This window comes from Narcine bancroftii, chromosome 6 (assembly GCF_036971445.1).
Source record: "Narcine bancroftii isolate sNarBan1 chromosome 6, sNarBan1.hap1, whole genome shotgun sequence".
Classification (NCBI taxonomy): Eukaryota; Metazoa; Chordata; class Chondrichthyes; order Torpediniformes; family Narcinidae; genus Narcine; species Narcine bancroftii.
The window spans coordinates 202,204,579-202,219,015 of NC_091474.1; the positions used below are offsets into that span (position 1 = coordinate 202,204,579).

The 14,437-nt window shown below is 39.8% G+C and overlaps 1 protein-coding gene across 1 annotated transcript; it reads right to left on the reverse strand.

Annotated features, from left to right (window-relative positions):
* Positions 1 to 4,587: 4,587 nt before the first annotated feature.
* On the reverse strand, positions 4,588 to 12,944 carry slc35d3 (solute carrier family 35 member D3). The gene is made up of 3 exons (XM_069887222.1): positions 12,933 to 12,944; positions 7,703 to 8,126; positions 4,588 to 5,914 (listed from the first exon to the last, which is right to left on the reverse strand). Exons 1-3 carry the CDS (start codon positions 12,942 to 12,944, stop codon positions 5,178 to 5,180), a joined length of 1,173 nt encoding a protein of 390 aa, XP_069743323.1. The 3' UTR covers positions 4,588 to 5,177.
* Between the last annotated feature and the right edge of the window lie 1,493 nt (positions 12,945 to 14,437).

A 14,437-nucleotide genomic window follows, 5' to 3' on the forward strand; every position in this document is an offset into this window, starting at 1 on the left:
AACAAACATTTCAACGGAAGTAGATTCAGGCATAATGGGGTCTTGCTGTTCCTTAGAGACCATGGGATCTTCTGTCTCTTCCCTTAATTTAGTATCTTTTCTAGCAGTTTGACTTCGTATAAAAATCCTTCTCAAAGTCCCCCCAGCAATGCCAGGAGACTGAAGATCAGGGTTATCTTTAAGCCAAATCTCTTTAATTTTCTTCACTGAATCGATGTCTGGAAAAACCGTTGTAATTGAAGATGCATTTTGCAGCGCCACCACTGTAGCAGTCGAATGACAGCTCTTTAACTCTCCAGCTGGTGGTGCCCCAGCTGATTCAACTGTCAAAGTCTCAGTAACAGCACTCACAGTGGCCATTGTGTGAAATACTGGCACCAGGCCAGCTCTTTGTTCTGAAAGCTGCTGAGTGCGACCTTCAAAGAGCCTTACCGGTATAAAACGGAGTTTCAATGCCGAATTTTGTACGTCTTCTTCTGGATCCATTCTACGCTGAGTCCTGGCTTCTTGTAAACAAGTAGGCTCAGACAATTTTGGAAAATGTAGTTTTTTAACAGTCTGTTGATGTTTTCTTTTACCTTTTTTTTTGCATATAAACCATTAGGCACTAATCCAGCACCTCTTATTATTTATAAACTTTTAAAAGAACTTTAATGGGCACTTAAAGACAAAACAATAAATCAGAGTCAGGAGAGGTCTGGAAGGCACGTCTGTTCCCTACGCTATCTTGCCACGCCCCCTCCCCTACCACCCTTTGCGTAAAGAAATTTCCCCCTTCAATCTTAAACCATGCCCTCTAGTTTGAATCTCCCCCACTCTTAATTGAAAAAGCCTATCTACATTTACTCTGTCTGTCCCTTTTAAAATCTTAAACACCTCTATCAAGTCCCCTTTCAATCTTCTACGCTCCAGAGAAAAATGCCCTAGTCTGCACAACCTTTCCCTTTAACTCAAACTTTGAAATCCTGTCAACATTCTTGTGAACCTTCTCTGCACTCTCTCTATTTTGTTTCTATCTTTCCTATAATTTGGTGACCAAAACTGTACACAGTACTCCAAATTTGACCTCACCAATGCCTTGTACAATTTCATCATAACCTCCCTACTCTTGAATTCAATACTCCGATTTATGAAGGCCAACATTCCAAATGCCTTCTTCACCACACCATCTACCTGAGTATCAGCCTTGAGGGTACTATTTACCATCACTCCTAAATCCCTTTGTTGCTCTGCACATCTCTATACCCTACCATTTAATGCATATGACCTATTTAGATTTGCCTTTCCAAAATGTAACACCTCACACTTATCTGTATCTCAACTTCAACTTCCTTCCAATTAATATTGTTTCAGCCCAAAATTAGCAATAGGCTTCTTAGTGATGGTGATGTGAGAGTAAGATTGTTGTTCTGGTGCCATCCAATTAGATTCTTGATCTTCAGTGGATATTCTGATTCATTACTTCCAGCTATTCAGTCAACAATAATGGTGTCCCATATAATTTTGGTGTCAGCCAAAAAGATGTTAGTAAGTTGAAATGATTGTTGAAAAGGTTCACCAGGATATTGTCGAGATTGGAGGCCCCAAGTTATAGGGAGAGGCTGAATTGTCTGGGTCTTCATTTCTGGAGTTTGGAAGGTTGAGAGTTGACCTTACAGGGGCATATCAAATCAAGATGGACAGGGATAAAGTGAATATTCACAGTCTTTTTTTTCCCACAGTGTGGATGTTTCTCGAACTAAAAGAGAGAGATTTGAGGCAAGAAGGTTGAGATTTGTGGGGGACCTGAGGAACAAAGTCATTAGTTGGAGGGGATCCCATATCTGTGTACAGAGGATATGGGGTTCCCTGCAAGAGGATGCAGTAGAAGCAAGCACAGTTATGACATCCAAAAGACATTTGGACAGATATATGTACATAGGATGGGTTTTAGAAGAATAGGAACCAAATGCATGTAAATGAAACTAGCGCAGAATGCCAGATTGATCAGCAAGGATGACTTCGTTGGAAAGCTGATATTATTCTTATATTGCTACATTTAAAGTCTTAAACTCTGGATGATAATCAGTAACCATTGTGATATCATATTCCCATAGTAGTCTTCACCATCATTCTGTTTATGGTCCACTTTACCATTGGTCTATCCCCATCTTTGGAACATCAAATCTGTTTCTAAATTTGTGATATTGTATTAGAATGCTACAACTCCTTAATAAAAACACAAAAATGCTGGAAACACAAGCAGATCTGTCAGTATCTGAGGGAAGAATGTTTGCCATGTCCAAGAACCATTTGAGACTGGGAAAGAAGGAGGGGTCTTGGATGTATCTAGGACACTGGCCCATGGTGAATAAGCTAGAATCTTCCCATGAATTGGAGGCATGACAAATTATGTGTTTGGGTTTGTTGCAAACAACCCATTGAACAACAATCAATTAATCTCCAAAGGATATTTAAAGATAGCAGTATTTTTGACAGGAACTCCACCAAATGTTCCACAGAAATAAAGAGTACGTTCACCAGAGATGGGCAATAATTGAGTACCAGTGAACATCGGCGATGTTTAACAGACTTGATGGACTGGGAATTTACTCAGCCATCCCCCACTCTGGGAAACACACTATCGCTGTTCGCCACGTTTCACAAAATATTTCACATGAAACCCTTAATTCAAGAAAAACAAACAAGCAATACAAAAGTATCCTTTATTTCATTCAATATTGAGCAGTGAGACATTGTAATTGCAGATCTGAAATGACTTCTTCCAGAGCAGGAGTAAAGACATGTTATTACAGCAAAAATATATATAAAGGGAAACCAAAGGACAAGTTTTAAATGTGTACAACTTGTATTCAATAATACAAACGCTAGGGGCTGTTTGTTTTATAGAAAATACAATTTAGAAAATAATTGTGAAACTTTCAAAAAGGATGCAAAATATTTTAAAAGATTAACAAGGGGACCGACCGACAAATTAATAAATTCATACAGGCTGGAGTGAAACAGGAAAGCCTGTAGACAATGTGATTGTACTAAAATCCCAAAAATGCAGGAGGAACTCAGCCGGATTGGAAGCTTCCAGAGGAGGTGAAGATGCATAACAATGTTTCAGGGCTGGTAGAAGACCCTGAGACGTTGTTACATATCTTTACCTCCTATGAAACTGCGGACCTCCTGAGTTCCTCCGGCTTTTTTGTTTTCTTTTATTTCATCCTGGCTGGTCATTTACCAATCAAAACATTTTGTGTTTAGAACTATTTCACACGAAATATAGTTTACAATTTCAACTAAATCATACTCAGGACTGCACACGCATAATTCCTGTGGTAATATGTAATTACACTACTAGGTCACCAGGAGTTATTCCGGTGACCTTGTAGATAAAGCAGTGGAGCTACGGTACAGCCTTCCAGGCTCGTCTTGCAGAGACAAGACCTCTTAGTGTACATATTCGTTTATTAAAGCTGTCTTATACTCGCACTGCTGGTGTGGTTATTGTCAGTACAATCCCATCTCTGCACACACACACACACACACACACACACACTTATTTTCTCTAAGGAATGAAAAGCCCTCTCTTTAATTAATTCAAGCAACAGAAAAATGCAAACGATCTTCTATGTTATTTTTTGTTTCATGTGGTTGCTAGAAAATGACACCTTCCGCGAATATTTTCCCTAGACGTTTGGTTGGTTTCGCCCATGGGGTGGCTTGGAAATACAGCTGGTCGTATTGCAGCTGGATTCAGTGTGACTTGAACCACGACAATCTCGTCCCCTGTGGTTTCAGAGAGGGATAACAACCTTGTAGGAGAGATCCGAGCTCCCAAAGGGCAAAAATACACACGAGCAACATTACAGAAGTAAAAGTTGTTTTCTTTCAGGCAATGATGGCTGGTCTTAAACTTTGTCGCCTAACAATGGGAAAACAAAATATTGGGATGCACAAGACTACTGTTGGAACCTGGGGACAAAAACAAAGTGTTGGAGGATTTCAGCGTCTGTGGAGGGGGAAAGGGACATATCGGGTCCCGAATGGAGGGGAAGGGAACAAATAGAAAAGGAGGGATTACATCCAGTGATTAAAATTAGTAAAGGAATTTAAAGATTAATATCTTCCGCGTAAATCGACAAAGTTTATTGTTTAATTTTTATTTTTTAAATTATAAATTATTTAAAGTAGAAGCTGATTCCAGCCATTAAACCCAATTAACCTATATCTACGCCATACGTTTTGAACCTTTTCATGAGATTTTTGGAGAAAATAAAATGAGACGGGCATTTCATTAGGGAGTCTGGGTGACATCGTATAGTCACTAAACGAATTTCAAAATGAGCTTGTTGCTTTGCAAACATTCACGTGCATTATTCACCTTTATTTTTTGCATCGACTTCCGATTGTATAGGTACAACATCGAGGACAGCATTTGTTGCCTTCTTGAACCACTGCTGTGGAAACAATGGTCGTACTCTCAACTAAATGTCAGGGCAGAGGCGGGGGTGGGGGGGGGGGATATTCTTCAGTCTTATTTCACTTGGTGGGGGGGGGGATATTCTTCAGTCTTATTCCACTTGTTGGGGGGGGGGATATTCTTTAGTCTTATTTCACTTGTTGGGGGGATATTCTTCAGTCTTATTCCACTTGTTGGGGGGATATTCTTCAGTCTTATTCCACTTGTTGGGGGGGGATATTCTTCAGTCTTATTCCACTTGTTGGGGGGATATTCTTCAGTCTTATTCCACTTGTTGGGGGGATATTCTTCAGTCTTATTCCACTTGTTGGGGGGGGGGATATTCTTCAGTCTTATTCCACGTTGTGGGAGGGGGGGGGGATATTCTTCAGTTTTATTTCACTTGTTCGGGCAAGTGCCGAGAGTTAGGGAATGGCGAATCTCCCCTTGGTTGGCCTGGCACCCTCCCTGGAGAGACCTAATTACTGGCGTGCAAGAATTCACATAATCATAAGGATATATTACATGTACATATTTTCCGAGTATAATAAGTTGGATTTCCACCTCTGACAAATAATACTGAAGAATCCTGGCAACGTGCTCTTGACTATGGTACTATTTTGACTTGCTGGGCGGCGAGACAGCAGTGACATTGTTTATGACTCCAAGATAACAGGTACCAGTCGTCTGCATTTGGCTTTCGGGGTGCAACTAAGGTCTCGACGATTTACTGGGAATCCTCAGCCGAGCGATCTTTATTAAAAGCCCGCGCGTGTCTTAATAACCTCCAGACACGTACATAATTTTCAGTCGTTTCCTTGTCCTGGGGCGCTGGCGTTTCTGTCGCCGTGTTTCCATTCTCCCCACTCTTTGTGTTGAGATCTTCCTTAAGTTCACACGCCTGGGGAGCTACCGTGGGAGATTCTGACTGTTCCTCCTCGTCCCCTTTGGTCAGTTCTTCCAAGTCATCGTACGGGCCCTTCTGCTTCATTTCTAAGTATTTGGCCACGCAGTAGGTAGCCGAGCCCACCGTGTTTACCACCACGCCAGCAATGAACAGCGAAGTGGGCTCGACGTCTTTAAATGCCAGCATGCCGACAGTGATGGTGGCCGCACTCTTCACCACCCCGACAAAACTGGTGGTGACTGCCGAGTTGATGTATGTGCAGTGTAGGGTGGTGAAGTTCATAAGGCAGCCGATCACGTTGCAGGAGATGAAAGTGCAGCACACGGCAGGATCCCGCCAGCCCGAGTACGACCAGACATTGATCATATCCTGGCTGGCGAAACTGATGAGCAGCAGGACTGGCGAGGCGGTGACGGCGATGGTGTACTGGGCAGTCAAGGGACCAAAGGAATTCTCGCTGCTCGTCTTCTGGATCACTACCAGGTAAGCACCGTGCACCAGCACTGCGAACACACCGGTCACGTAGCCGATCGGTTCCCCGGTGAGATCTCCAGCCCCTAGGGGAAACAAGAGGCTGGTGAACAGGAGACCGACTCACTTTTACCGCCTGGACTATAATGCACCGATATCCTACCATGAAACCAAATCAAATCAAATCAAATCGCTTTTTTATTGTCATTGTACAAGTTATACGAGATTTATGACAGCAGTACAAGGTTACCAATGCAGCAACCACAGGCAGCACCACAGAAGTTAAATAAAAAAATTAATTTACAGTGCCGTATATGTCCTTTATGTGAATGGAGGGGGGGGGGGGTTGTCGGCTGTATGTATAATAGATGTGGAGGACAGAGAGGGGAATTTGTGGATATGTGTGTTCAGTGTAGTGACAGCCTGGGGGAAAAAGCTGTTTCTGAGTCTGTTTGTTCTTGTCTTGATTGACCCGTAGCGTCTGCCAGAGGGTAGTAGGTCAAACAGATGCAGGGCAGGGTGGGTGGGATCCTTTATTATTGCTTGTGCTCTACTGAGGCAACGAGAGGTGTTGAGATCCTTCAGGGAGGGTAGGGGACATCCAATTATTTTTTTCTGCTGCCCTCACCACCCTTTGAAGTCTTTGCCGCTCTTCTTCAGTGCAATGGGAGAACCATACTGTGCTGCAGTACAGCAGGATGCTCTGTATGGTGGAACTGTAGAAGGTAATCAGCAGCTTCTGACCCACCTTGCTCTTTTTGAGCATTCTCAGGAAGTACAGGGGCCTCTGGGCCTTTTTGATGACTGCTGAAGTGTTTACAGTCCAGGAGAGGTCGTCTGAGATATTGATGCCCAGGAGGGTGAAGCTGTGGACCCTCGTCAAAAATGTAAGGGATTTAGTAATAAAGAGCCCATCAAACTAATTAACCATTAACAGGCGCCGTTAATTAAATATTTGACAAGAATGCTAGATGTATAGACCTCTCTATGGGGTGAAACACTGAAGTCTTTAGACGCTGTGATTGTTGTAAAAACACACAGAAATGCTGGAGGAACACATGGGGGGGGGGGGGGAATGTATTACATTGTATGACACACACATGTCCCGTGTCGATGCTGAGCAATTGCTCAGCAAAAGAAGGTGTCAGGCACTCCTTCTCTCCAATAGCCTACAGGGCACCCTTGGGCAAGGTGTAGAACCTCTCAATCAGGGTCTCGTGAAGACATGGAATGCAGGTGGTGGATGGTTTTTACAAGCAGATTTCTACGCATTGAAATTTATGATTGTAAAGCTAAAAACGCTGGGCAAATGAACCTGTTGATCAATGGCCAAGGTTACCCATCCAGTATGGACACTGCGACTGAAGAAGGCAACGGGGAAACACTTCAGTACTTTTCCCTTGCATAATCATGAACTCAACATCGACTACGGTCTCAGATCAAAGAAGGAGCCTTCGCCGATGGAGAGTAGGGGAAGCAACAACTAAATTCGGAGGGTCAGAGATGGTGATGGATGGCAAGGCACCTGAATGAATACAATGTAAAATCAAATGATATAAAGTGGCATCTATTAATATCTATATATTCATAATGTACATCCTTCTCTAAGTCACGTTTTAGATGAAATGTCCATGCTCAAACTAAAACCACTGGGGCTGTTCACTGCCATTCATTTGACCCCTTCCGTTGTGTTGGTGCAATACAAAAGTTTTATCCAATTATAGCGCAACTCTCGATTGTCATTGCATCTTTACTACAATTTTCCTCAGTCCCATGAATAAAGTAACAGTACGCATCTTCTGCATTGAGAGTTTAAAATTCGGCGAGAAAGGGGAGATTCGGGCCTTGGGGACAGATGCCCAAGTGATACTGACCTGCCAGCGTGGCTCCACAGGTAGTGAGCATGACCGCTACACTGACGCCAATGGAGGGAATGCCATTCTTGAGAAGGAAGACTCCTATTGTTAACGTGACGAGAGGTAGACAGCGCTTGAAAACAACGTACATGGGAAGGCTGAGTCCCTGGAGCGACCACAGAGTCAAGCAGGACTGCAGAGTCGACAGCAGCGTAACAGTGGCGAAGACTTTGGCCAGGCTAAAACTGAAAGGAGGCACGTCGATTTTACCCAGTCTTCTGAGGATCTCGAGAGTCACGGCGGCAATGCTGCTGGTCAGGCACTGAACCAAAGTCAAAAAGGTAAAACCGTAGTAAGTAATAAGAATTTTCAGCAAGATGTTCAAAGATCCAGAAAACACTCCATGGGCAACGGCCACCGTGATACCCAGCACCCGACTCTTCTGCATGGTGCTTCAGCTGTGAAACCAGCTCGCAAAGGGTCACAGCGCAGTTAGCTTTCGGGTACCGATCGCCACCAACTCTTTCTGCTCGAGCACCGCCCATTCTGTGCCTCCATTCATTTAACTGAAAGGGAGGGCGGGAGGATTTGCCGGTCTGGGGTTAAAAGCCGATCAATTGTACACTTTATTAATGAGCGCTCATTCAAAATGCTGCAAAGTCAAATGTTCACGATGCCGAGCTGCTGACGCATGGAAACCAGTTGCACTTTTCAATTAACTTAATGAAGTGAGTAGCGTTTGCTTTCCATTTCATTTCGCTGCTGCATGGCACAGTTCATGATGAGTCCAGGGGTCGCTGGTCAAATAAAGCAGAATTCATTCTCTCGTCTTAAAATCCTGATCCATAAAATCTGCGCAAAGAGTTCGATGCTGGGATGGAAATAAAACGTGTCGAGCGCTGGGAAGAGTCAAAAGGTTGACAGAAACGACCATTTCACATTAGCTGAGTCCATTTTCTCGGCGTGAGTAAAACATTCGTCGGGGACGTTAATCACGGGTGGCAGCCGCATGGTCTTTCATATTCCCGAGAGCAGGCATCAGCTGGAGGCAGGCTCGGAGCCGAATCTATAGGGGACGACAGTCCCCTACTTCCAATAACTTCTGTCGTTTTTACAAACACTGACAAGCTTCCTTCCAAATGCGCATTTTATCCATAGTTAGCTCCAAGAGATTTTTGGATCCGACCTCATGCAAAAGGAATCTGATATATCCGACTTCCGATGTGTGTGGGGGGGGGGGGGGGGGGAAGAGAAAATTAAATGGATACTTTTAATTTAAGGAAGTTTTGCACTTGATTGGAATCCAGAAATGACAGTATTGGAAGCTAATATTCCTTTATCCGATGCAAATAGATTCTTTTCTGGCCTTTACTCCCTGTTCCTTTAATTGAGAACCATTTTGCCACATTTGAGTACCTGCCATGCAGTTGCTGAATCCACAGATAAAAACAGAAATCGGCACTGATTTGTGTCACCCAGAATTCACAATCTGCTCTCTTGAATAAGTTCCAAATTATTTTTGACGTGCGAGTGGTCACGCTGGACTTTAACAGTATTGATCGTAACGTTGAGCTGCGCCCTTTCCTGCCTCTGCCTCGCTTTTATTTCTTAGAATCGTTGGTCCCTAAGACCATTCGGCTCGTGTTGACCATGTTGATTCTCTCAGAGAGTTATCAGATTATAGCTCTCCTCGTCCCTGCTCCATGCTACATTTCTCCGTTTCTTCTGAGATAATGTCGCATCTGCTTCCAATTTTCAAGCAAATTCCCAAATTTAACTTCAATATTTATTCTGTAACAATGACGTTCATTTGTAGATATAGAAGTGACTTGTAACTTGAGTAACCTTGAAGCTTCAGTGAAGAAAGAGAAGCTGGGGGGAGTGTGTGTGGGGGCGGGGGGGGGGGGGGTGGTGGACACGACTCAACAGATCGGGCAGCATCTGTAGAGAGGAACCTTGAAACTCCCATTCGTTAGCTCTTCCCGGTAGCCATGTAAATTGGCCTCTCGCAAATGCTGGTCCAATTCTCTCTCACACACAGATTCTGGTTCCATCACCCTTTTTGCTCAAAATGTTAATGCTCTCTGTTAATGGAAACATGTTTCCCCTTTTTAAGTCAACATTTTCACGTCTCTATCAAACATTTATTTAATCTTTGCTCCAAGATGAACAGCTCCAGCTTCCCCATGCAGTTGAGATTCTCTCTCGCTTGGAACTCTACTCCTAATCCTGAAGTACAGAAATCAGAAATGAAAGCCATGATCGGTCTTTTAAATTCAATATAACTCCTCTTTTATGATCTTAGACCTAATTCTGAAAACTAGCATCCCTAATGCGTTACTAACCACTATCTCAACATGCCCTGCTCCTTCCAAGGATTGTAAAAGCGAAACGCTTTGGCAGAAAGAATGAAAACACACACACACACCCTATAGCTCCTACTGTGCAATCTTTGTTCACTCATTCTGGCCAAGTGTCTGCTTGTTCTATCAGTCTGCCATCTTGCACTAATCTACCACTGTACTTCTATTTTTTTAAAATTTCTTGACGCATGTCGCACATTGTCAAAGGCAAATGATGGGAATGGTATAATATAGGTTGTATCACACTCCACCTGGGCAGCTGAAACAACAATGAGATGGCTTTTGGTGAAATTTCTCACCACTGCATGCTTTTTGTGTGCTCTGTTTAATAATGAATCAAGAGTAACAAAGAGTAGGTTCTGAAAATGAAATAAAAATGTGGAAAATGCTGGAAGTTCCTCAAAGGTATCAGTCGGGAAATAGATTTAATTCCAGGACATTAATCTTCCATTGGAACTTCTCTGATGAAAGGCCATCAAACTGAATGGTTAACCTTCTCTGTCCACAGGTTCTAACTAATTAGTGGAGAATTTTCCCTTTTTCTCTCCCATCGTGGGTTGCCAGCTGGGTGATTCACACTCTTGTTTTTGACAAGCCAGTATCACTTGAGTCCATTTTAACTTCAAGGCATTTTCTATAATGAGTGTCAATATACAATCATTTGATTTAAACTCATAGAGGCTTTACATTTAACATTTTGAGGTGTCATCTTTCAAGAGGAGACAAAATACGTTAATAGAAGGACGTTTTTGTAATGGGATGCCTGCGACTAGTGGTGTTCCACAAGAATTAGTGATGGGATTTTTGCTGTTTGTAATAGACACGAACATGATCAGTAACTTCATGGATGTCTTGTTGATTTGCAGAGTGGGAGGTAGTCTTAAGCTGCAGTGAGTATCAAGGTAGATGAGATTTCATTCAGACAAATATAAGGTGATGTATTTTGGATGAAACAAAGCCATACACCATTCAATATCGGGGTCTTGGGAAAAATTTTCACAGGCTGGTATTAAAGCGTATCAGCTCCTGTCTGAGCGGCGACATGGATGCTTTGCAATATGCCATCAGCAGTAATAGGTGTAAGGCAGATGCCTCTCACTAGCTCTACACTAAACACAAGCACCTGGATAGCTACGATGCATATATCAGGATGTTCTTTATTGATTACAGTTCAGCATTCAACACCATCTGTTATTTTCAAACAAGCAACAAGAGAAGCAGTTCAAAAAGGTTAAATTTTAACTCTATATTTATTAATTACTATTAACAATATAATGTCTTTTGTTGTGGATATGTCTTTATTACTTGGACAATCGAACTCTAATGTGATGATTGGGGGAGATTTGAATGTGGTGTTGGAGCCTTTATTGGATAAGTACCCAAGAGTAATTAAGAAGTCTAAGATGGCAATTCAAGTGACTAATATGATGGCAGATTTGAATTTAATTGATATTTGGCGAAGAGTTAATCCTACAGAGAAAGATTTTTCTTTTTATTCCTCGCGACATAATTCTTTTTCTAGAATTTATTATTTTTTAATATCAGCACATTTGCAGGATAGGGTTACATCTGTGGAGTATAAGGCTAGATTGGTTTCGGATCATTCATTACTATTATTAGAATATTTGAGTTCACAAGATGTTCAGAAAGTTTCAAGATGGAGATTTAATACTATGCTATTGCAAAAACCAGAATTTATTAGTTTTTTAAAACAGCAAATTGAAATTTTTATTGGTATTAACTGTAATTCTGTTTCTAGTCATTTTGTTTTATGGGATGCAATGAAAGCTTTTTTGCGAGGCCAAATTATCAGTTATGCCTCAAAAGTTAAGAAGGAGAGAATTAAAGAGATTGAAGACTTAGAGAAAAAGATAACTGCTACTGAAAAAGAATTTCAAAAACATGCTACCGAAACGCAAAAGAATCAGTTAACTAATTTAAAATTTAAATATAATTAATTACAAACATATCGGTTTGAATGTTTAATGAATCGAACTAAGGATAAGTTTTATGAATGGGGTGAGAAAGCTCATAAAGTTTTGTCATGGCAATTAAAAAAGGAACAATTATCTAGGATTGTACCAGCGATTAGAAAGAAATCAGGTATTACTTTTAATCAAAAGGAGATTAATGAGGAATTTTGTAATTTCTATAAACAATTGTATACTTCAGAATGTAAAGATGTAACTGGAGATGCAATAGATTCTTTCTTGAAAAATATTAACTTGCCACAATTGAATCAAGAAGATAGACAAGAGTTAGATAAACCTTTTACAGACGATGAAATAGAAATGGCAATAAGAGATATGCTGAATGGAAAGGCACCTGGTGAAGATGGGTTTTCTATAGAGTTTTATAAAGTTTTTTATGCTGATGTATCTTCTATTTATAAGGATGTATTACAACAAACTTATAATACTTTTCAATTACCCGAGTCTTGTTCTAACACAATAATTACGGTTATACCAAAAAAAGATAAAGACCCTTTACAGGTTTTTTCTTATAGACCAATATCGTTGTTAAATGTAGATTATAAAATTGTAGCTAAAATTATGGCTAATAGATTAGCTCAATATCTGCCTAAAATTATACATGGTGATCAAATGGGATTTATAAAAAATAGGTATGCGACAGATAATATTTTACGGTTAATAACCTTGATAAATAAATCTAAATTTCAGTTGAATTATCAATAGTGGTTTCATTGGATGCAGAAAAGGCTTTTGATAGAGTGGAATGGAAGTTTCTGTTCAAAGTACTTGAGAAATTTAGTTTTGGTTCTTCATTTATTGGATTGATAAAGGCTTTATATAATAGCCCGAAGGCTAGAATTGCTGTTAATGGCCAAATTTCAGAATCTTTTAGTTTGACAAGATCTACTAGACAAGGATGTCCATTGTCACCTGCTTTATTTGCTATAGTTATTGAATCTTTAGCACAATTAATACGTCAAAATGAAAATGATAAAGGTATGAGAGTTCTGAATGAGGAATACGATTAATTTATTTGCTGATGATGTTTTATTATATTTGGTGGATGTTTAGAAATTTATGGCCAATTATCTGGTTATAAAGTAAATTGGGCTAAAAGTGAAATTTTGTCAATTTGTAAAGATGATTATTCAGTGTATAAAAATATTACAAATTTGAAGTGGACTACACAAATTAAATATTTAGGAATTAATGTTAATATGAAATTTCAAGAATTATACTCAATTAATTATCTTCCTTTAATAAAAAGGATTAAATTAGATTTGATTAGGTGGAGGGATCTACCTTTGGGTTTACTAGGGAGGATTAATACCATAAAAATGAATATTTTTCCTAGAATACAATATCTGTTTCAATCAATTCCTTATTTTTAAAAAAAAAAGGTTTTTTAAGGACTTATATAAAGTGATTAGAGAATTCTTATGGAAGGGAAAATTTCCGAGAGTAGCAATAAGAAAATTGATGTGGGATTTTCAATTTGGAGGTTTAAGATTACCGAATTTTCAGCATTATTACGAAGCAGCTGAATTTAAATTTCTTAGTGCATTAATGAATATGGTCGACCCACCTAGTTGGGTAAAGATAGAAATGGCGGTTATTTTAGAAAAATTTCCTCATGAGTTTTTGTTTCGATGGAATAAAAATTTACTACGAACTTACGATGTGCCAATATTGAAATATTTATTGAATTTATGGACAAATAAACTTAAAAAATTCGGACTTAAAAATATATATTCTGGAAGATTGCCATTATATAATAATCAACTTGTTCCTTTTACGGTCTCCAATGCCACTTTGAAACAATGGGAAAAGAAGGGAATAAAAAATTTATCTGATTGTTTTTCTGAGGGTTGTTTTTGTTCCTTTGACGAATTACAAAGGAAATATGGTATTAGTGGAAATTCTATATTTGTATATTATCAATTAAGATCTTTTGTAAAACAGTTATGTGGTCGACATATGATTTTATTACCTGAATCTAGTTTTAAAGAATATGTACTTTCAATACCAAAAAAGGGATATATATCTGATTTGTATTGTATTTTACAAGAAATTGATAGTAAAAAAGACTGGGATAAAGATAAGTTGAAATGGGAAAAAGATTTAGGGCATAAAATAGCTGAAGAAGCTTGGATGGAAATTTGTCAGAATAGTATTCGGAAATTAATTAACGCTAGACTAGCGATGATTAATTATAATTTTATTCATCAGCTATATTTAACGCCGGAGAAATTAAAAAAAATTTGGTCTTAGTAAGTTGGATTCTTGTTTTCGATGTGATCAGACGGCCAATACTTTTTTGCATACTGTTTGGCTTTGTGATCGATTGCAACAGTTTTGGAAAGGTATTCAATCTATTTTTAACAGTTTATATAATATCCATCTTGTATTAGATCCCG